Source organism: Anarrhichthys ocellatus, unplaced genomic scaffold (genome assembly GCF_004355925.1).
Source record: "Anarrhichthys ocellatus isolate YVR2014 unplaced genomic scaffold, GSC_Weel_1.0 scaffold29, whole genome shotgun sequence".
Classification (NCBI taxonomy): Eukaryota; Metazoa; Chordata; class Actinopteri; order Perciformes; family Anarhichadidae; genus Anarrhichthys; species Anarrhichthys ocellatus.
In genome coordinates, this window is record NW_022280059.1 from 4,235,703 (window position 1) to 4,259,269 (window position 23,567).

At 40.9% G+C, this 23,567-nt stretch overlaps 1 protein-coding gene across 1 annotated transcript in view; it reads right to left on the reverse strand.

Annotated features, from left to right (window-relative positions):
• Positions 1-23,002, reverse strand: part of frem2b (FRAS1 related extracellular matrix 2b) — a 50,385-nt gene extending 27,383 nt beyond the window's left edge. Inside the window, exons 1-2 of the mRNA XM_031863763.1 lie at positions 17,845-23,002; positions 16,761-16,850 (exon numbers count right to left, since the gene is read on the reverse strand). Of these exons, the coding sequence (XP_031719623.1) occupies positions 16,761-16,850; positions 17,845-22,855 (5,101 nt within the window). The 5' untranslated portion in view covers positions 22,856-23,002. The remainder of the gene's footprint in view (positions 1-16,760; positions 16,851-17,844) is intronic.
• Between the last annotated feature and the right edge of the window lie 565 nt (positions 23,003-23,567).

Below are 23,567 nucleotides of genomic sequence, written 5' to 3' on the forward strand. Positions count from 1 at the left end.
GTGTGTATGAAATATTCTCTGCACCTGCTCTTTCATTTGGTCTGATAGTGTAATATTTCGTAGTATAATAATTGGGTCTTAATGCCTGGACATCGATGCTTTTTGACAATATTGTGCCATAACTGGAACAAAAAGTCAGTGTGACGCACAAGGACAAAGGGGAACTCAAATTGCTTCCCTCCATCTCGTACAAAGCCAACAACTGATTTAAATCATTTAGCTGAATAAAGTTCACTGATCCATAATGAACACAAGGAGTCACTTTGATGTATTCTACTTTACAGACAGACTGACTGGAGTTGTGAAAACTAAGCATTTAGTGAGATGCAGAAGAAACATGACTTTCCATGATTTATCTTTGCAGTTCTGGTTACCTGGACAAATGGGCTTTATCAAAAATGCTTGAAAGAGGACGAATACAGAAGATAGAGACTGATGTTCCTTGAAAATTGTAGATCCCTTCAGAGTGAACTTCAGACAGACTCGGCGATGCAAACACCGAGCTGTAATTGGGACAAAAGGCTGCAGAAACTGTGAAGCTTGAGCAGAAATGATACGAGAAACTGCTCTATTTTTATCTCCTGCAAAATTAACATTGTTTGAATCATTTAGTTGTATACATTTCATGAAATTTTCATGAACACAGAATTACTTTATCTCTTGGAAAATAGGCAACACTGCAGCAATGTTAATGCATCCCTGACTCTAAAGTTGCATTCCACTAAAGGATGTGTTAAAAGCAACAAATATAGCAAATGCGGAGTTAACTTACTTTATTATATCGACTGAAATCAGAGACTCTCAAAACATGTTTTGTTTCTCTTATTTATGAAAATGTCTCAAGTGATACATGGTACACCTCATACATTCTTGAGGTGTACCACAGTGTAGGATTAACGCTTCCTGTGTGTTCCACATCATTCTTCTGGAGACAGGTGACCTGTGTATGACAGGACCTCCCTACTCCATTTGGATTAAAGCCAGCTGCATGGCACGCATGCCACCGGTAAACACTGCTTGTGTGATCTCTGAGTCGAGAAGGAGACCGTCCTCCACTGAGGTAATGGAAACAGAGAAGGTCTTGGCTATTTATGTAATTTCACACTTTGGCATAGACTTTGAAATAGCTAGGACACGGCTGATACACTTGATCTCAAGCGTAATTCTAGAAAATGGAGAATATAATCATCTCTCTAAAATCAAACACTCAGGTAGGGACATTTTAGAGCTGTGTATGGTTAGGATTTATCCCAAGTAACTTATACATTTCAATAAAAGCATGAAATGGTTATGTTTTGAACAATTATTTACATGAAAGAAAGAGCCTATACATCAAGCTAAGCATCAAAGAGGCAGCTCTCCCTTTCAACATGAATCACGTTAAACACCTGTCTGCTTTCAACAGTACTCACAAACATGAAGTGGCTCTATTAATCATACATTTTTCATATCTGGCAAGATCTGAGGAGGATACATCCAGCAGCGCTTTCAAATTTCAGAAAAATAATGTATGTTCACAGTTTATACAACATGCAATCGCACCATGACATGAGCAAATATTGAGTTTCGGAGGCCGTTAAGTGCCCGCAAAGCTGTGGTGTGGCCTTCAGGGAGCTGGGGAGTGGAGGTGCTCGTTTCCAAAGGACCACTTCACTCCTCCAGATTTCTTTCTAATTAAGATAAGCATGAGTTGGAGTAAGTCTACTTCAAAGAGGCCCCAAGGAAAACACCAGAGTTAATCTTTAACCGGCACTTAGAGCAGTGAGACAGAATTTAGTGAACAATATCGGTATCGCTTATGTTGGGGTCTTTGCACTGATGTGCAGTTTCATACAGAAACGTACATCATAAGCAGTGAATACATCGCATAAGCTAAGGTATATGAACTTTATATTAGACTGTATTTTACACAATGTCCACATTCTCATTAAAACCATGTGGTTATAGCAGGAGTCCTACAAATTCCAGTGGTTAGTCATCTTAATTCATTCACTGAATTAGTTGACTGCCTGCCTGCACTCTGTCTTGTTGGTTTCTAGTAAACTTTTTAGCACTCATGACGAGGAAAGGGAAGGAAATCCGTTGTATCACACCCTCTCTATGGTGAATAATGAACCTTTAAACATGTCTTGTGCAGTTCATGTAGCTGCATTTCTCAACACAAGTTCTGTTCACTTACATACTGGATGTGTGTTGAGGGACAGAAGCCTTTTGAGAGAGGCCAAAGAATGTGAGATACTGGACTGTGCCAACTTAGTGCCCCTGTCTCCTCCCAGAATACATGTTGCAGACAGCCCTTATTTGGTCACCGTGAAGCATCGTGGGGCCACGATGCCCCATGGACTCTCGCCTGTTCATTCAACCAGGCAGACAGACAGGCGGCCCTTTGCCCACAGAGCCAGCACCACACTGATTAGGCAGGATATATTGGGATAAGCCTGTGAATCCTGTTCAATAGACAGAATACATCTAAAAATACTTAATGATCATATAATGCAAATTGGCTTTGTGGGCTAATAGTTTCCATGATCTGCAATAACTGTGTTTTTCTGTAGCATTAAAGACGTCATATAAAACTATAGAGATAAATGAACAAGTGTATACAGGACCTGCAAAGTGCTCACAGGCCAGCGAGTTTAGTTTAGTTGTATGCTTGTGATTCACAAAGAGTCCTTTCAAATAGTATTAAAACGGACCACACAGGAAGATAAAGCCATGGGAGATTCTTATTTTACCTTGTTTTTATTTCATAATAAAGGCATTACATCTGAATACTGGTGAAGTATAACCATTTTACCACAACTCTTACGCTGCAGTCAAGGGAGATTGGAAGCTCAAGCTATGAATACACTTTTAATTTGACTGTTTTCTTATATGGGGGAAAATTGTAATGATAGGTAGCTGGCAAAATCAGGTTTCACACCTGTAGTGGGAGCCACAAAGATTTAAGCACCTTGTTTAAGCCAATTCACTCATAATAATTACAATTTATCAAAGCCAGAGAAACTTTATCGAACTGTTATTATTCGTCTTAAGTAAACAGCAAAAATGTATTGTTTACAAAATAACTATCTCGACCCTTAGATCTGAGCAGCAGAGCCAAAAGATGGAGATGAGAGATTAGTCAATCTATTGGTTTGTCCATCCAACATTTTGATCCTGACCAGGCTGCCATACAGCTTGAGATTAATCAGGATGATTTTATGAATATTCATGGTCCCCACAAGATGACTCTTAATAATTTGGGAGATCTTCGACCTTTATCCATGTCAAGGTTTCTCCTTGACTAAAATGTTGGCCCATGCATGACAAGGTACGTTGAAAACTAATGATCAGGAAATTAACTGTGGCTATTCATGATTTTGAGAGGGATGAACCAGTTCAATTGAGAACAGTACAATGAGGTTTCTTCTGGCACAACAAAAAAATATACACTTAAAGCCCCACAAGTAGTAAGGCTCTGAAAACAAAAAATGTCACTATATCATTCCATCTAAGACTTTGATATTGTAGTGTATGATGAATATTGTAGTCTCTGGGCCCTTAATCTGGTCTTTAGACTTTGACATTTTTAGCCCAATGCTGCTTCCAGGACAAAAAATTTAAGACAAAATGGTCAGCTGACTACATTTAAGTTCAAGAATAACCAATAGCAAATATTGCTCCGAAGAAAATCTATGACTGAGCTTAATTTTTGTGATGGACAGAAATGTATTCTATCACCATAACTTCTATCATCTTTATAAAATGAGTTGTCTCTGGGTTCTAGAACATACCAGCATACTTTTCACCTCTCCAATTAAGGGAAAAGGGATATGATAATCCTGTTGAAGGAAAGAAAGCACATGGCAGAGCAGAGAGAGAGAGCGCTGTGGTCTAATCACCTTAAGCCTCGTATCAGCAGTAACGAGTTGGCCATGGCTTGAAAGATTTAGAACTGTTATGATTTCACAGGCCCGAAACACTTTTCTACAAGCACTGACTTTCATGCAACTGGTCCACCATTATTTTGGCCGCTCCGCAGGTTCCATTCTGGCTGTTGTCGCCTCTGTGTCCGCTCTTACACAGTGGTCACTGTGAGGCGACATTTGAGGGACCGAAAAGAAAGGCGCCTAAAAGAAAGGCGCTTCTGAACAAAGGTGCTGGGTCAGAGAGAGTTGCATGACTTAAAGCAAGCAAGGCTTTGCTCTCAGCAGGGAATGTTCTTTAAGATTAACATATGAACCACAACTATGGAGGTGATTTAACTCTCAGTGCTCTGTCCAAATTTGGAATACAATTACTTTCTTTTCTTAAACTTTCAATGACCATATCATGAATAAACATTTGCCTACAGACCTACAATTGTAGAATTAATGCAACCGCAGACACGAGGAAAGTTTGTCCGAGGCTTTACGCCTCTGTTTGGAAATATGACTTTGAGTTGATTTCTATGGGATGATAGTTATCTTGTTATGTTGGCTGTGATGAAATGACAATACAATTTTGGAGGCCTTTTAGATCATATTTTCAACACTTTATGGTTGCAGAAATAACTCACATAAATCATTATATTCTTTCCCTCGTTCAGCATTATGCAAGCAAAACCTGAAACTGAGACAAACGATTACTTCAACTGCTCAGTACATAATGGTGATGGTTGGATGGGCACATGAGAACAAGAGTGGGGTTTAAAAATACTGCACCATTAACCAACATTCACCTAAAGCCATTCAAGGTAAAGACTTGTATTAGTTTATGATTTAATGTGCCTTCCCTGAAGCAGAAAAGGTGCTTCATTGTTCTTATAAATGTTGCCCTACACAGTATGAGTCACTGTAAAAGACCTTTTAAGGAAAACAACAACCTTTATCCAGTCCTCACACCTTCTGTTTTTGATTCCAAATTGCAGCATAAAGTTGTTGTGGAAACTGCTCACTGACTTTCTTGCTGGGTCACAATGTAGGAGCCCCCTGTGTGGAAAAGCAGTGACGATTCCCAGAGCTCTTATTTCAGATGGGGCTCTTTTATTTGTGGCCCAGGAGAGAATTGTGTCAGAGGAAATACTGTACAATGTGATTGCAGGGAAAGGTCCAGGATTCTACTTCATGCTCTAGCGTCCTCACACACTGCCACAAATGTCGTCACTCGACAAAAAAACTCACACATTTGCTGGAATAATGCATTCTTTAAAAGTTGTTGACGTACATTCAAAATTAATTTGTTAACAAATCTTAATAAATGGTGTTTGAATGTCAAAAAATCCCCAACTGCAGACAGAAAAACAACTCAATACAGTGCCCTTTGGATATTTGCCAAGGTTAATATTTCTCGGTGTCTAGAAATTACTGGCATCCCATACAAGCAAACATCCAGGGTTTTTAAGTGTAATCCTATTAGCCTCGCACCTTAAGGATTAGGAAGCAGCCAACTCTGGATGCACCGCTCTGCAGAAGATCTGCTCTGTCGCGGGTTGTTGATTTCCAACCAGGGCCGCAAGGTGTCCTACCAAGCACCCAAGGTCAGGACTTATCCCTGATCATGGGGGGCTGGAAAACAGACTGTTCAGATTTGGTGGAAACAAGTTATTCTGAAATATTTCCTTATTTTTGGTTAAGCTACAATCATTGATTAGATCATGATTCATGTTAACTCCATTTGGAAAGTTTTAGAGCAAATCTTCACCTCTCCATGAAATACATACGGTGTATCTGGAAAATATGATAATACAATTCTATTAACATTCAGACTGTGAGACCCCTGTTGTTGCGTGGCCTTGTTCAGCAGAATGATAATGATTGCCCCTAAAAACTGAAAACATGAAAAGTCTTATTTTCCTGTCTCTCTTTAGAAGCGAGTACATAAATCAATTAGCCGACCTTGAGTTTCGGAGCCCATCCAAAGGAAGCATTAAAGTCGTTGATGAGGGCTTTGCTTGTTTTGATTGTGTAGGTGAGGTCAGACAAAGAATTCCTTGATTGCCCTTGAATGACATTCCTGTCTGTCAAAGAGGATGCCGCCTTGAGTGTCTTAATTAACCACACCTCTAAGCCACATGGTTTAGAGAGCAAAAGCCTGAACTCTGAATAGCAGGGGAAACAATCACAAAAGGCTGAATTAGCAGCTGCAGGGCTTACTTCAGCATTCACTTGTAAAGGTCATTGTGGATTGAAAATCAAGAGTTTCTCATTACCAGTCAATTATGTACAGTATGAAAACCCTTAGAGCAATGAGGCCAAAGTTGCTGAAGTATACTGTGATAAAGTATAGATGCATTGAACTTGTCATTTATACGCCATGTAGTCTGTACTGACTGCAATGTAAATGCATCTGCGTAGCTTTGATACACTCTGATAATGTGAAATAGACTGCTTATGGTGGTCGATTTTCCTAAACCTAACGAAGTAGATTTGCTGCGGCCGTTACCGTTGTTTTGTTGCCTAAACATTACTTTGAACGTTAAATGACACACGCAAAGCTGTTTCACAAACCCCGTGGCATATAGATGACACTCAAAAAGTGGTGCGTAAATTGCACGCAAAAAGCTTAAAATACCAATTCTGCTGGTGACTGAATAGAAAAGAATGTAGTTTGTGATATAACAAGGGGATGCAAGGGGAAGTGTGGAAATGTGAGAGAAAAGAAAGCAACATAAGGTTGCAGGATGAAGGGACTTGACAAAGAGAGGGGGACGTGCTTTTTCTTGACCCTTGAATGCACAGTGTTTGCTCTCTTGTCAGATCGAATAATGGTGGACTGTTTGCTGAAAGCAGCAGTGTGAGGCCATAGAATATAAAACCCCATCCCAGTCCCACACACTCATGAGTTCCATACTAATAGAGCTGGGTGTTTGTCAAGGCTGTTCTCAGGGTCTCCATTGGTTTCATTTAAAACAACATGTTTCAGCTGCATTTCACAGTTGTTACTTGCAAGGATTTTGCTTGAGAGGAAAATGCTCCCTTAAAAGCTGAAATGGTAATTTCTAAATAAGTGTTAAATGACTCTTGGTTCTTTGTTCATGACTTGCGAAAAGGAGACTTCAAGGAGAACTCTGCAAACCTGCATGTTAAAGATAAGCATGCTAGTCTACATTCATGAAAAGAGGGGAGAAGATTTCTAAGGATTCACTGTTGTTATTGTCTCTTTCTTGTAATATTGAACTGAAGATTAGATGTGCAGCGAAACAAACCCATCAAAAATATGTACGAGAAGATTACTTCTAAGGATGCTTGCAAAATTTCGTTTAGCCCCTCAATCTGCAAGTATTCCCCCTGTACTTGCATCGTTGTAAAAACAACTTCTGGATGTCTTTGTACGCGTATGCAAATTTTACAGCAGAAAAATATCAATTAACTTTTGGTGAAAAGTCAGAGACACTCTGATAGTGGGGATGGATTCTGTGACTTTGTAGGCATAGTAGGGGCATTCAGAAACGTATTTATGTACAGCGACTGTACAGTATTACTCTTGTATCATTTACATGTAGTATTCAATCCTGTCGTTCAATCATATCTCATTTTTAAAAATGGTTGGAGTGCAATCTATTGCACTATGCTGTGTGTAGTTTGCCATCAGGAAGTAAAGCTTTTTAGGGTCATTAAAAGCCGACTCAAAAGAAGCATTATCATTTGGACAAATTATTGCCAGTATATTTCGATTTTGAATATAATTTACACTGATGCATTCGTCGAACAGAAAAACATTGTTATCCATGACATACTATGAAAATTACATTTATCATCATCAGTTTTCAACACTATATCTTCAATAGGCAATTTGATCATACTGATAAATAGCCTACACTGAATTGAACTGTTGGAGCCTATACTGAATGCAAAGTTGTAAGTCACATAACTGACCACAATCTTTTCAGTCTTCACAGTCATTATCTTTATTGTCCCCTAAAAGGAGATTTGGTTTGCAGTCAGTTTTCTGACCTTTTCTAGCTTACTAATACAACAACAGTACCTTGAATTGGGGTACTGCAGTCCCTGTAGGTCTATGTTAGTAGGAATCATGTTACATCTAATGCTTTAATGATCCCCAAGTGGTAAATCAGGTGTTACACCTCCAACTTGACAAATGGCATTATGTTTTATCCAGATTTTACAGTTTTTTACATCACCAATTGGCGACTAAGTGTTGTCTGAATACGCCTGACAACAAGTGGGTTATATAACCTGGGCAAATGAATCTCCAAAGATGCCAAATAAACAGTATTGATACTTAATTTAGATTGTCAGTCATACAAGTGAGCAAATTTATTTATCATGGCACAGGAAACAATGTTGAAAATGATGACAGCTTTAAAGAGCAGAAGTGCTCACAAGTTGAAGCTCACTGATAGAGACAGATAACAGCTATGATAACAAACCTAACACTTTGAAAATAACCACAGAAATGGATCAATGGTGATAAAAACTCAACAAAAATAGCTCCAAATAGCTGCTCTGTATGTCGGGCTGAACTATTAATTCAGAGACCATGGGTTTTCAAAGCCAACACCTGGACCCCGCAGGAATGGAATAAAGTAATAAGATGTGGAGGGGATAAACATGAGGGGCGGAGACCTTGCATTGTTGCCCTTAGCTCTCGACATTTTAACTCATGCACACTAGATGCCCTTTAAAAAATGATTAACTCTCTATAGAAGCTAAATTTAGTGTGAATTAAATCTGTTAGCTGAATATCCCAGAGGTTTCACAAGACCACAATAGCACTAAATGTTCCCTCCCTGTAATGAAACATTATGTGCTGAAAAATGCTTTTCTTTTGCATCTGACTCTTTGATCAGTGATAACCTTTAATCCATTACAGAACAATTTTGTGGTAATTGTAATAGCTTCTGCGAATTACTTGGGGATTTAAGGAGCTAAATGTAACTGCTGTATCAGATTGCCCAGTGGTATAGATCTGCACCCTGTAACCTATCTTTGTTTCCCTCTTCCATTTACTTGCTAATATGTAACTCTTCACTCCAAACCCATGTCCTGGAAAACCAAGATAAGCCCAGGCATGGTCTAGTTAATTTCAGGCAGCAAGACATTCCTCACTATTCTTCATGGGGGAAGGGTATAGATCTCTGGACATTTCCCTGGTTGTTCCAGACATGTTTTAATCGTTTATATGTTGAAGCAAAAACAAAATCTATCGAAATTCAATAAAAGATTAGCGTATATTTGCAGTAGACTAATCAAGTCTACTGCAATTATCAAAATAATTTCTGTTCATATGTAGATGAGGCAGCGTACCCACAGGGCTCATCTACTACATTTGAGCCCTCACAACTTGTCAACACAAGCAGTGTTTAGAGAGTGAAGTGCACATCAGCACATTCATGCCATCGCTACAGGCGACAGGAAGCAACTTGAAGCGTTGCCCCCACCAATACTGGGACCAACAGAGCACTTCTGTCTTTCATCTCTTCCGACTGCTCTTCCCTCCCCTTTCTCAACTCGATTGCTTCTCATATCCTGCCTATCAGGCTCCACTTGTGAGGGAAAGCAGGTGGAGTAGGTGGTGGTGAGAGGGAGTTTGATCCACACACAGAATCCCCAAAGGATTTCATCAGCACCTTTTATGATATGAGAGCCATGTTACTCTCAAGACACACTCAAATCATGTTCATAGCGAGAATATAAAATGCAAACCTTCTCAAGAGAGTTTGCTTTAAGCTGTGTAACATTTTGCTTCCCCTCTACTGTGTACATTTTCTTGGCATACTGAAATGCTGATGATATCAAAATGAAAGAAGCTGTTCTTTTTTTCTGGCCTCCATCATGGCAGTATAATCAAAAGAGACAACAGCTTGAAATCAAAGACAAAGCAGTTATCAATTAAACTGTAGTTGATGCCCAGCATCTTGATGCAATGTTTTAGCAACGCCAGCTTCATCTCTGATTAAAGGATCAGGCAGCTGGCCCCGAGATGGGTAGATGGTGGGTGATTTATGCGACTGTGTGAATGTTTGAGCATGAAAAGTGTCTACAAGGAGATGTAGCACTGCATTGGGCTCCAATCCTGAAACCCAGACTTAGCTGGAGAGAGTTGTGACTCTCCAGCCTTAGCCCAGCTGTCAGAGGCTTATCGTGCAGCAGGCCTGAGAGGAGCAGCTCCGGCCCACTGCTGGGATTCCGGGGCCAAAAACACATTATCCAGAGTGATTTTGCAAAACTGAACAAAAGCTCTGCTACTGTGAAAAGAGAGATGTCACAGCAGCAACTGTGTCATCATTGACTCTCAGAGCTCCTGCTGTTTTTTTTTTGGGGGGGGGGATATCAGACTTTTCAAAACACAGCCTCATTAAATAGTTATGGCCAAAAATTAAACGAGATACAAATGAAACACTCCATAAGAAATTGAGATCTTAAGTTTGCTTTCATTGTAGATGTGAAAAGATTCCAAATCGGTTTGATTTTGCTGAACATTTCAGTTTTCCATTCCATTTAGTTTATCTTCTTCTGTTGCCAGTGATAGAAAGCTCTATGATTTTATATATGTGCATCAGCTTTTCTGGAGTTGACCGTACAAACCTCAAACACAAACTTCAACATGCAAGCCTTTTCCACAAAAGAGAGATTTTCTACAAACTTATTGCTTGAACAACCCCAGTTATGCTAGACTGATATCCTAAGGCAGGTATGACGACACATATCATCAACGAGAGAACATGCCTGGGCCTGGGGTATCTATACTTTTGGGGATTTGTCTTTGCTTTGTTAACCTCTGCTCCACACACTAACTTTGGCAGCATATTAGAACAGAGAAAGGGAATCATTAAGTAAGTCTGTTTCCAAAGGAAAATGAGGGCACATCAGTGTGTCTTAGAAGCTTTAGCCATGCTTCATTCAAATTCTATGTAATACACAATCACAACCAGAGAGAAAAATATATATGCTGCCACTCTCCTAAATGATTATCTATCATTAATACATTTGTTATGTCCCAGAAGACACATCTCAAACAGATGAAGATTTGTTTCTGACAAACACAGACTATTTAGCACTAATCCGCCCTCAAGACAAAAATAAACTACAATGTAGAAAAAGCAGCATAAAACTGCTGATAGAAGCCAAGGAAAAGCCCTCCATTGGCTAATTTAAATGCATAATTCATATTATAAAATTGCAACCTCTCATCAACATGTTTTGGCTTACTTGCCTTGTAGAATGAGCCAATCATTAATCGTGACGTTTTAATAGTTTTCTAAGAAGAATTACATTGGCTTAAGTATGTTAGCTCACAATTAATGTTTCATCCCCTCATCAATGAGCACAGGTTCTTCACTTGTTTGGTTAGTCACTGCAGCTTTCTCCACGTGTGCTTTTACTTTACGACATATATGAACATTGAAAATATAACTGCAATGTAGACCGGTGAGAAAATGATAACTCGAAGTTAGTGACGATGAGGACATAAGGGACCAGTGAGATGCGAAAATCCCTCTCCATCTAAAACGATTACCTAAATCCTCTCTGTAATTCAGTTTTTCATCCCCAAAGTGAAGCAGCTGTTACCCAGGAATAGCTCCTCTAATCAACTTCCAGATGTTTTATCACAAGACATTTTTCCATAACAATAAAATTACTACCTAATATTTTATTAGCTGCAGCACAGATGGACTGTGAGGAAAACTGAACGCCCCCAAAATCCCTTTAAAACACTGTACTAGACTATGTAATTTTCTGACGCTTACAGCATACTTTATGCATATGATTCACCCTGTAGGTCACAAGGACAGAGGAATGTTATACCCCCCAAGAAAAGTGTAGGGGAGACATTTTCATTAATTACAGGACAAAATCATACAGAAACTGCAGAGTCATCATCTGCACTGTGACGGGAATACTATAGATTTCACAAAGTCTATATTAACCTCACAACTGCATGTGAGTGCACGTTCCCCTTACTTTTGTTGCGCATGCTATGGGGAGAATAATAATCCCTCCTAACCTGGGATTAGACAGGCGGAGACAAGGGAGATGGATTTAAGTATGCACTCAGTGTCACAAACGATTATACACCGATAACATGGAAGATGTTGAAAATTTGCACGGCAGATGTTACTGCAGGTCGAAATGGTTCAGAGGATTTATTTGGTCGAGGTACATACGGCGGCCTGAACTTATCTTGTTACATGAGGCAGAAATAACAAACAAAACATGCTTGTTGAAGAGGGCACTGCAGACTTGCATTGGAAACTTGAAAGGAGAAACATTCCTCTCTGTTTCAGGGGCTGCCATGTAAAAAAAAAGTTCCAGTCAGGAATTTTACCTATTCCTCTGATATTCTGAACTACTGGTTTTCCTACTCATTGCACATAGGGCTTACTAAACAGATGTCACAAGTGAAATGGGAAACACAAGAAATCTTTGGACGTAGCGGTGGATTTTGACTAATGTAGTTTTATAAACTTTGTTCAGGAACAGGGCCACGCCCAGAACACGGCTAATTTCCTCTGCACAGAGTATTTAAGCACAACGAACCCGTTCACTTCCTGTTCGACTCTTGTCTTCATATCCCTACCCCCCAACCCCGTTTTCGTCCTCCTATTTCTCTCTCTCTCTCTCGCAGGATTACAGGAACGACAGGGGACTCTGCACTGCCAGAGCTTCCGAAGAGACAACCCCCACCCTACAAGTCTCCGTTCCCGCCAGCTGCCGGACATCAACGGTCCCCCTTCGATCACCTAACCTCCTTCCTACAAACCCTCCTCGTTTCTTCTTCCTTACATCCCTTCATCTCTTCATCCCTACCCTACATCCCTTCATCCCTCGACCCTACATCCCTTTATTCCTCTATCCCTACCCCTACCCTACATCCCTCTACCTCGACCCCTACCCCTCATCCCTTCATCTCTTCATCCCTACCCCACATCCCATCATCCCTCTACCCTACTCCCCTTCATCCCTCTACCCTATATCTATTCATCCCTCAACCCCTTCCGCTTCTTAAATCTAACAATCATTCCACTATGCAATAAACCTCTCGAAACTCATACTGTTATAGGTGTGGTCCTTGTTAGTGAATCAGAAGTAGCCTATTTTTAAGAACTAAACAATTAATGGTATTTTGCTGCCTCTTTGTAGCTTAGTGAAAGAAAAAAAGAGATGGTACAGAGTGCCTGGAATGAAAAACAAAGGCCACAGCAGTGTGTCTGTCAGTAGGACCATCCCTGATGCTGACTGACTGGCTGGAGGCAGACAGGGATTCTGCTTCACAAACATATGCCTGGGAATGCCAGTGCTTGTGTGCTCAGGTAAGCTCACCTGAATGCACCCGAATCCTCAGGAGACAAGGGGAGGGATGGAGCCCACCCAAACACAGCAATTAACTGACTTATCAGGCCCCTCCCCAGAACACACGTGCACAAACATCCAGATACTGATTGTCTTCTAAACAAGACACTTTCTCTAAGTAATTAAAGAGTTGTTTTGGCCCACGCATCTGTTCGTACTCTGCTGTCCACGTGTGATGTTTTTCCAAACAGGAAATTGACACCCACAAATGAATGTGTAATTTCAGTCCTCTGTGATTATTCATTCAAAGCTTTGACAAGCTTGACTAATAGTGAAACACACAAGCAGCTCTGAGAAAAAATGCTGTGTTACCTTCTTTTGGCAAAAGCACCTAAAATAATCACACAGTGAGAGATTTCTGAAATGAAAAAGAAACTGGAGACGGGGGGATAACACATAAAATCCACAAATTACGCATGATTATAAAGTTATAGACTATTATGAAGAATGTGCAGCATAATTTTGTTGTGTATTATTAGTATTATACAGCATTATTATTAAGTTTGTTCTATAACAACAGGGGCTAAGAGTAACAGTGATTTAGTCACACAGTGAGAATCCTTCTTTTATTGAGAGACCCACACTAATCGAAATGATAAGCATTTTGGGCTCTGGCCTAATTGTCATGTTATTTGTGGCAAAATTCCAATCTGGTGTCTTTATGATAAGCTCGTTGAGTGAAACAGCAAATTCTCTTCAAGTCTAATTTACATAAGCATCATTTATCAAGTTAAACAAAACAATTTACTAACAGTTTATCATCCTTTTTAGCTGTTCTTATTTCAGTTCATAATATTTGGCCGCATAAAGCAAAGGTCATTACTGCACTCAATATGCACATAAAGCTGTGCCAAACAATGTACAAGAGTAGGTCAGGTCCAACATAGATTCAAATGTGGCCTCTGAACACTGAACAACTTTAAAATGACACATCAAGCAGCAGAAGCAGCGCTGCCAAGAAGAACTCAGCTCCTGGCAGCTCGATTTAAGAGAGCCAGTGTCCTGCACCAAGACAATCCATTTATCAGAGGCACTATGATCTCAGCTTCAACAGCTAAAACAACCTTATTTTCAAACTGCAATAAGTATTTGGATTAAGTGAAATAAATGGCTTGGCACTTTCCATTCATTCTATTGTTGCAAAAAAAAACACACGACAAGAGTGAATTAGTGCCCTGCCCTGTAATGAGTGCAGGTTGTAAGTAACTTTATTTTTGGATTGACAATGGAGCCAGCACAGATTCAATAACAATCGGTTGGGTGGGGCACTGATCCCAGTACAGTAAGCTTATCTCTAGCAGCAAAGTGACAGGTAATGTCAGTGGCTACAACTCGTGCTGAGATGATTAGTCGATTTTATTGATTAGTGAACCAACAGGAAATTAATCTACAGTAAAAAGGATAATTGATAAATTGTTAAAATAAAATAAAAATTGTTTAAGTTTGATGTTACCAGCTTTGTGAAGTTTGCTGTTTGTCTCTCTTTAACATAATTGGAAATTAACTGCGTGTCTATTTGTTTAGTTGGATATTTTCCAGCAATTTGAAGGCCTCACTTTGCGCTATGTAAGAAAATTTCATGGGGATTTGTTTGACCATTTTAAAGATGAATAATGAATCAATTGTTTTAAAAGAAGAAACAACTGAATAATCAATAGTTACTGTCCTTGTTTGAATCCTGTCCATTGATATTGTATATATGTACCGTAAACATGACCATCACCCTAAAATACATACATATGCAGAAACATTCAGTCGCAAATATTAATTTGCATTCATACTCAGAACTGTGCACACGTTCACGGTTCATCACAGCTGTTAACAAAAACTCCCAGAATCCCACTGAGCAGCTGCGACATGAAAAATAACGTTTCACCCTTAGAACATTGCCAAGTGCATGTTGGTATATTTCCCAATGAACTTAAAGTGAGGAGGAGAATGTTTTCCACTGCTGAACATAACATAGTGCAGCTGTGTTCCAGTGAACACCATTCAGCTTCTCCCCAACACGACTGTTCAAAGAGCTAGAGGCTCTGTCTGGGGATTTAGGGCAGCCACCAGCACAGCTTAAATCTTATTAAAAAAATGTTCACTGACTGCCTCACAAGCTGCAGTGCAGTATGTGTTGAATCCTTATGGATGGGTCGTCCAACAAGACGTTTTATCAATTTGTAAAGCAATTTAAGTGCAACAATATAGCCACAATTCCCATTTCATAGAAATATGATTTGTCTGACGAATGCAATTTCATGTTTTGTTTTGTTTGAGCACAAACTATGACAAAACAAGACAGATGATGTTTTGATTCATCCTCTTATCAAGTCTAAGGATAATGTAAAAGATTGTAGGGAATGCTGGAAAAGCGGAATCTAATTGCCATTTCTGGAAGATAAAGTACAAGTGGGGATTCAAGTATGTCGTCAAACATTAAGCAAGCAGGACAGAGAAAGAACGTGACAGAGGGAGACAAGTCTGGAGCGATCCATAACAAATAACCCAACTGAGACAATAATAAAGGGACCAACAACAGAGGGCATATGCTGGCATATTTGACAGCAGCTCAGGTAAAGCACTTTCATTCAGTATCACCCACTGATAAGGAGTTGTCCCCTGCATTTTAGTCATCACTCATTAGCACCCCATCCACCTCTTGGCATTGATGTTAACCTGTCTATTATTCAACTGAAGCCACAGTCGAGAGAAGAGAAAATGTATACGGGGGCCCACTGAGGTGCTTGTGGGAAAAGAGGGCCCCTATTAGGTAGGTCCTTTGTGCTCACATCACAGCTCAAGGGTAGCAAAAAGGACACACTGTCAGACACGCTGCTTCTGCTAATCGGCAACGCTGGCATGATTGCCTCAAACCATTTACTGAGCCTGTGCCTGATTACATATCTACAGTGAAAGGAAGGTCTTCGCTAATTGTTCTACTAATTACTTACTTGCTAAATCAATCATTACTTTCTAAATAAGGAGGCACTTCCATGGAAAAAATAATGGTGTATCATGGGTGGGGTGCTGTAAGACTGATACTGCACAGTAAGACTAACATGAATGTTTAGATAAAAGGTTAATAAGCGTGGAAGCTCTGACATTCAGACTTTTTGACAGAACTATTGGTTGAATGGAAATCAACAGAGCATGACATGAACAAAAGTTATCTACAAATAGTACATTGTTCTATCCTTCTCTTTCACTGCAAGCCTATTCTATCATTTACTCATGCTGAAATAAGAAACAGTGTGAAGTTATTGTTCTGGAAATTTCTCCCATTTGTGCACACAGCTCTGCTTAGAAATTCTGCTTAATAAGGCCTATTATGAAGCACACGCACACCTTTTGTTTCCCATTTTCAAAGGAATCAGTTACTCAAAGTTAAACTTGTGACTGTGTATCAAAAAAAGGTTTTTAGGCCTCAAAATTCAGCTTATAAGCGTATGCTTATATGTTTTCAAGAGGGCATGTTTAAGCAAATTCACTTACCACTGTCCTCAATGGAGAAGTAGAAGATGTCATTTGTAGCATTGTCACCATCCCTCAGAACATAGCATATGTTCATGTCATCAATTTCAGCTGAAAAAGAGAAACATTTGCATAAATGTCCATGATATCCGACTTGTAAAAAGTACATCTGACATTTGGCTGAATTAGCGAGTGGGAAAATATGTCCAGTTTGTTCCTGAAATACTATTTGTCAATAACTACTGAGTGCTGCTATAAGAAGCAGGCTGAGGCTGCGAGATGAAATGTGCCCACTGCATACGGTATCTGGGGGATCTGAAAGGAGCAACTGCCTGGTAACAAGCGCTGTATATCTAATAGACTGACACACAACATAAAGAATAGCTTGATTGTTGGGGCTCCATCACAGCGGACTGTTTGCCATCCTGATAGTGTGGTGCAAGACAGGGTTCTTTACAATTGTGTTTATTTGAGTGACTATATTTACTGTCTGTTCATTCTTGTGAGAATTCTTGAAATATTGAACATGTCTCTTGAGGAAAGCATCTCGCAGTGACTCAGTAAATAAAAGCAGGGAATACATGGCTATTGACTGTACACAGATGCTGCTACCTTGATATTTAGCATTTACCAAGATTTACTAAGACACCCCTCTGGTCTGCTTGAAATATAACTTCTGTACTCATGTTTGCAGCCAGTGGTCTGCTGTGAGCCAGGCTACTATGCCCTTGCCACCTATCTATCATCATGTCTGTAATCCCTTTTCCTTCTGTTAGAAATATGACTCTGATAATGTACAAATCACCATCAGTTCTCTCCCTAAGTGAAATACATTAGGCACTGTTTGAAAAATGCAATCCTCCAGTGAGATCTGGTCAGCCTGAGGCACTGGCATACTTCATCTTATGTAAATAGGCAGTCTCTTCAGTGAAAACAAAAGCCTTATGTTTGAACTCAGCATTTTTCAGTAATCCGAGGGGAGTACATTTTGCAAAGTGGGTAAATAAAAAATGAGTTTGAGAGTGGGCTCAAGAGAATTATTATTAGAACTGTCTTTGGTGTAAGTCACAGGAATGCAAAGCTGTTTAAAATGCAGCTCTCTTACCTTGTGTGAAGATGGTGATAGTGGCATTTCCTTTGCCGAGGTTGATCAGGTAGCCATGTTCTGGGACAACAGTAATCCTAAAGGTCACAAAATTCTGAATACTGTCTCTGTCCTCTGCTTTAAGAGTCTTACTGGTGATCACAAACCCCAGGTGACCATTCTCCAGAACCCGCAATGTTGGGGCACCCTTGTTCACCACAATCTGTGGCACCCCATTATCCACTGGTAAAACAGTAATCTTCATCATTTGGGGCTTTCGAGTTTCAAATACTGTGTTGGGAAAGATGTAGAAGTCTGTATGAGTGCCATCAGTGATGGTGAAGGAGAAGCTGTCCTCTGCACTCTCTGTGCCATCATGCTTGTAGCTGATCATGTTCTCATTCAGGTCCTGCTTTGTAAAGGAGGTGACAGGCCGGGTGTTGTTGAAGAGCAGGCGACCATGAACCGGGATTTGAGTGACTGTGAACTTCAAGAAGCGGTCAACAGTGTCTCTGTCCTCCACTGTTAGCTCAAAAGGCGTGATGAGTTTGTTCTCTCCCTCGGTTAACACTAGGCCGTGTATTGTCACTACAGGCTTTTTATTGTCCACGTCAGTGATGGAGATGCGGAAAGTGCGGAACACAGGGTTGTAGCCATCAGTCACTTCAAATTCAAAGCTATCCATTTTCACTTCATCATCAGAAGTGTGGATGTAGTAGACTTTGTTGCCAGCCAGCTGGAGCTGTGTGAAGGATGAGATGGGCAACCCAGGTGTGTCTGTGCACTCCAGGTGTCCTCTCATGGGAGCTCTGGTGATTGTGAAAACCAAGTGTTCATCTGGGCTGTTGAGGTCACTGGTGCTGAGCAAGTCTGTTGTCAGAGTAACCCTGCCACCCTCTTTAAGTGATACACCCTTATTGATCACGTCTGGGAAAACCATGTCAATGCCACCCACTGTCACATAAAAGTATCTGTCTATCAGTGGATTGATGCCATCCGTCACATCAAATTTGATGAGGTCCCGAATCCCCTCTTGCCCATTATGGATGTACACAATTAAACCCTGATCCACTTCGCTCTGTGTAAAGTTAATTCCAACTGTGATATTTTGCAAAGTCCCAGAAGTTGTTGCCCTCTGTAAATATCCCTGACTGGGCCCATAGCGAATAATATAAGTTAGCATGTCATCCTCAGAGTCCAGATCAGTTGCTTTTAAAACATTGCTGTTTATGACTTTCAAGTCACCTATCTCAATTTCAAGGCCGTCATTGATTTCCATCCTCGGAGTCTCGTCGTCCACAGGGAGAATCATAACTATTACTGTTTTCTCTACACTGAACTTTCCGTCTGTAAGAACAATATCAAAGCTGTCCTCTGTGGTCTCTGAGTCATCATGCTCATACACAATGCTGGAGGCCTCCCTGATTTGATCCAAGGTGAAGTTAGAGACAGGGATAGTGCCAGTAGTGAGCTGATTGAGAATAAATCCGTGCTTGGGGGGTTTGGAAACAATGAATGTGAGCTGATCAGAGGGGAGATCTGCATCAGCACCATTCAGAATGGGAGTGTCGATGACTATGTTCGTGCCCTCCATAACTACAAACTCTCTCATGTAAATCTCAGGCTTTTCATCATTAAACGGGATTATGGATATAGGGAAAAAGTGCCTTTCAGAGAAATTGATGCCATCAGAGCATCTGAAAGTAAACCTGTCCTCCACTGGCTCGACTCCTATGTGAATGCTTTGAACATAGTAAATGTGATTCTGTCTGATGTCTTTGATGGTGAAAGCACTAATAGCTGTCCCGGACCTGGATTTCTCTGAGCCTGGGGCAGGGGATATATTTTCCACGTACCCTGAACTCGGCTGTACAATGATTGTACAAAGGAGGTGATCGTTGGAGGTGTCTGCATCATCAGCGTTTATATGAAGAATTTGAATGACATTCTTTCTTCCCTCCACAACAGAGAACTGTGGCCCCACAAAGACCTCTGGAGCCTGGCTGTCCAGGGGAAGAATAGTTACATGCACTCGTACACCTGTGATTTTATTTCCGCCTACAGTCCACTCATCAGACATGTCAGTCAAAGTGAGATTGAAAAAGTCCTCCTTTGTGGTCAAGCCTATCTCACCACTGGTATGAGCATAGACCACAAAGCCGTTAATGACATCAGCTTGGGTGAATGTGCCAGATGGGACACCTTTCACCAGAATTTCACCGAATGATGATGGGTCCTCAACGATGAAGATCAAACGGAGGTCATCTGTGTCCTCATCTCTTCCCTGAATGACATTACTTGTGATTTCTGTTGCTCCATTTTCCAGTACATCTATGTAGGAGCCGATTGTGCCAGCTGGAAGGCTGATAGTTGGGGTCTCATCATCAATCGGCTTCACATTAATCTGTATAATAATTGGGACAATGTGGATGCCATCGCTGACATCTATTTGTATCAAATCAACTGTTGATTCATCTCCATTATGGATGTATGAAATTCTACCATTTCCAATATCCTCTAGGCTGAAAGTGTCTCCTCTTGTGATGACTGTGAACGTAAACTGGATCTGGCCATGCAGTGGCGGCTGAGTAACAGTGAAGGATATCTGTTTGCTGTCTGTGTCTGTGTCTGAGGTGTCCAGCTCAATGCTCGTAATGATATGTGTGCCGCGTTCAAACACAGTGAACCCAGTGTTGGTTATTTGAGGTGGCGTGTTGTCCACAGGCTTTAAAAATATAGTGAAATCTCCTTCGACAATATTTCCAGAAACATCCTCCACAGTGTACCGAAACTGCAAAACATGACTGGTAATTCCAAGCTCAAGATCAGGCGGTTTGTAGGCTATTTTATGGTGGTTAATTTGTGCCTGAGTGAAAACTGTGACTTCAATGTTTGGATTTTCAGTTAAGACCAGAGCTCCCAATACAAGAGGGCTATTCTCATCTGTATCCGTCGGTGGCTGGATGATTGTGTATTTTAGATCCCGATCCTCTGAGTCCAGGTCAGTGTAACGGAGGAATTTCTTTCGGAAGTAAGTAAGGTGATACTCGTGCACAGTCATTTGCAGAGTCGTGTCGGGGTGAAGTTCAGGTGGGACGTCGTCGACAGGGAGAATTTTGATAATGAATGAGCTCTCACTTGATTGGTTTGGTGGGTCGTTGTCATCTTGAACTCCGAACAAAAACTGATCCATGACTGTGCTGACGCTGTGAGGCCCAATGTGCTTGTAAAACAGTTTACCATCAGTTATATCCTGCTGCAGCCATTCAGTCACTACTTTCTCATACAATTCATCCTCTGTATTAAACTTCCAGGTTGATGGGTCCTCTGGGGCCTCAGACTGACGCAGCAACACCTGCCCAGTCGTGGAAAAGGGAGGCTTTATTGTGAATTGTATTGAAGAATCCTCTGAGTCGATGTCTGCTGCACTGAGCATGAGTGATGAGATTGGCATCATTTGGTTTTTGAATAAAACCAAACCAGTGTTGGCATTGATTATGGGAGGCTCGTCATCAGTTGGCACGACAGTGATGGGAAACAGAAACTCCACCTCATTTGTGCCATCTGTCATTCTGAAAATAATATTATCACTGTATGTGTCACTGCCATCATGTTGATAAATGACCACTCCTGCATCAAGGTCAGCTGGGGTGAAAAATTTCCTCCTTGAGCCCAGAACGGTTAATTCTCCGTGCCTCAGGCCATCAATAACAGTGATTTTGACATTGTGTAAACTGTCCTCATCGCTGATTTCCAGACTCTGTGAGCTGGACAGAGGCCTGGACTGACCCTCATACAGTAACTGGCCAGTATTCCTAGTCACTACAGGGGCCAATGTGTTCATAGGCTTAACAACAATCATGAAAGCGAAAGGGTCTGACACAGCCCCCTCTGTGTCCACAACCTCAAACTCAATCTGGAAAATCCGCTCAGTGTCTGAATCCACAGCAGGGGGTTTGTAGGCAATTTTCAAGTCTTTGAGGTCTCCTTGGTAAAACGAGGTTATTGGTAAATTCCTATCATCTGTGCTCACTATGTAGCCCTCCTCAAAGGACAGGGTGGATGTGATGTTGAAAATTAATTCATCAGGATTAGACTCAACATCTTCTGCAGCCAGCATATCCATGGTTATCGCTGTCATTACAAACTGATCTACTTCCATCATCATCATCGCAACAAAGCTGGGTTTCGGAGCTGTGTTCTCCTCTCCATCTTTAATCCTCACCAAAATTTGGAAAAATTCCTGCTTGAGCAAATTGCCCTCCTTATCATGTAACTCCACAAGCATTGGAATGTAATCTCTGTTCGGTGACTTGAAAGCAAATGTGTGCTGATAACGGATATTCATTTTAATAAATTCATCACAGTCCACCATTGTTCCAAGGCTATTCTCATCTGCAAGTTTTCCATACCTGGGCAGCACGCTGCCACTTGAGAGAGAGACTATTTTGCATTGTTGTGCACTTTTATCATAGGTGAATTCTAAAATTCTTCCATCGATGGGGTTACTTGTGCCGAGCAGTTTCTCGACAGTGAGTGGCATATTTTTGGTTAGAACTTCCAGCTGTGTGAAAATGACTTCCACCTCCATCATGAAAGGTATAATAATGGTATCTGTTTGGGTGTCATACCTGAGTTGTAATCTCACTCTGTCCCTCGGAGGGCTCCTGGAGCCAAAGTGCGAATACTTAACGTCGTTGGGGCCAAACTCACACGGAAACTTTTTCGGAGACAGGTGTCCAGGCTTTTGAGACAGGGGATCATTGTCCAGGACCGTTATACTGCATCTATCACCGGGTTGAACTTGGATAACCAAATCGTTGATGGGATCAATGAAGACTGATCTCCCGAAAGGCACGCGGATCCCATTATTGGCAACCAATATCGTGTCCTCTGACGGCTCGGACCTCAAGGCGTATGATAATCCATAGCTGTCAAAAACCTGCGCAACTGCATCACCTGTCAGAATCACTGCGAGCAGAACAAAAGCAGCGCCAGTCCTGTGCATATGCGGGGGAATAATCCAAGCCATTTGTAGTGTGGAACCGCAAAGGAGACACGTTAAACTTTGCGCATACACCCTTACAAACTAAGTACGGCGGTTAAAGTTGCAAGAGTATAAAACCAGAGTTGGATAATATCACGCACCTATGCGCACTAAGGTGCACCATTCTCTCACAGCGGCTGTACACTGATAACATAAACTTCATACTCCTGCTTTGCCGGAGTAGGGAGAGTTACGCCTTCCTCTCAACCGATTGGTTAATATCTCCGCTGGAATGCGTTTGTCAGGTTTTGAATGGACGTGGCTCGTGTCATTCGGGGCAGACAAAACGATGCCGCGTGGGCTGGACCTCATCAGGTGAGAAAAATAAAAGAATAAAGCGATGTTTTGGGCACAATGCGAGATTTAGAGCCTGCAGTATGGCCAGGAATGTTATTATGTTCGTAATACTTAATTTTATACAGTTGGATGTTGTTTAAATAATCTGCATTTGTTCTCTAATTAAAGCTATTCACTCAGAAATACTCCTAATGATAGGATTTATCAATCAGAACTATACAGCTGTATAGAAGAGTCTTCACTGATAATCTAACTGGAGAAAGGCTTTGTCTCCCCCTCGTGTTTTGCTCGATTAAGGAGAGAGGATGCTCGACACCCCTCAGCAGACATTTCACCTCGATGTTATGCACATTTTCCACCTTCTTACTGATGAAACCAGGTCCGTCATTAAATGCTTAGG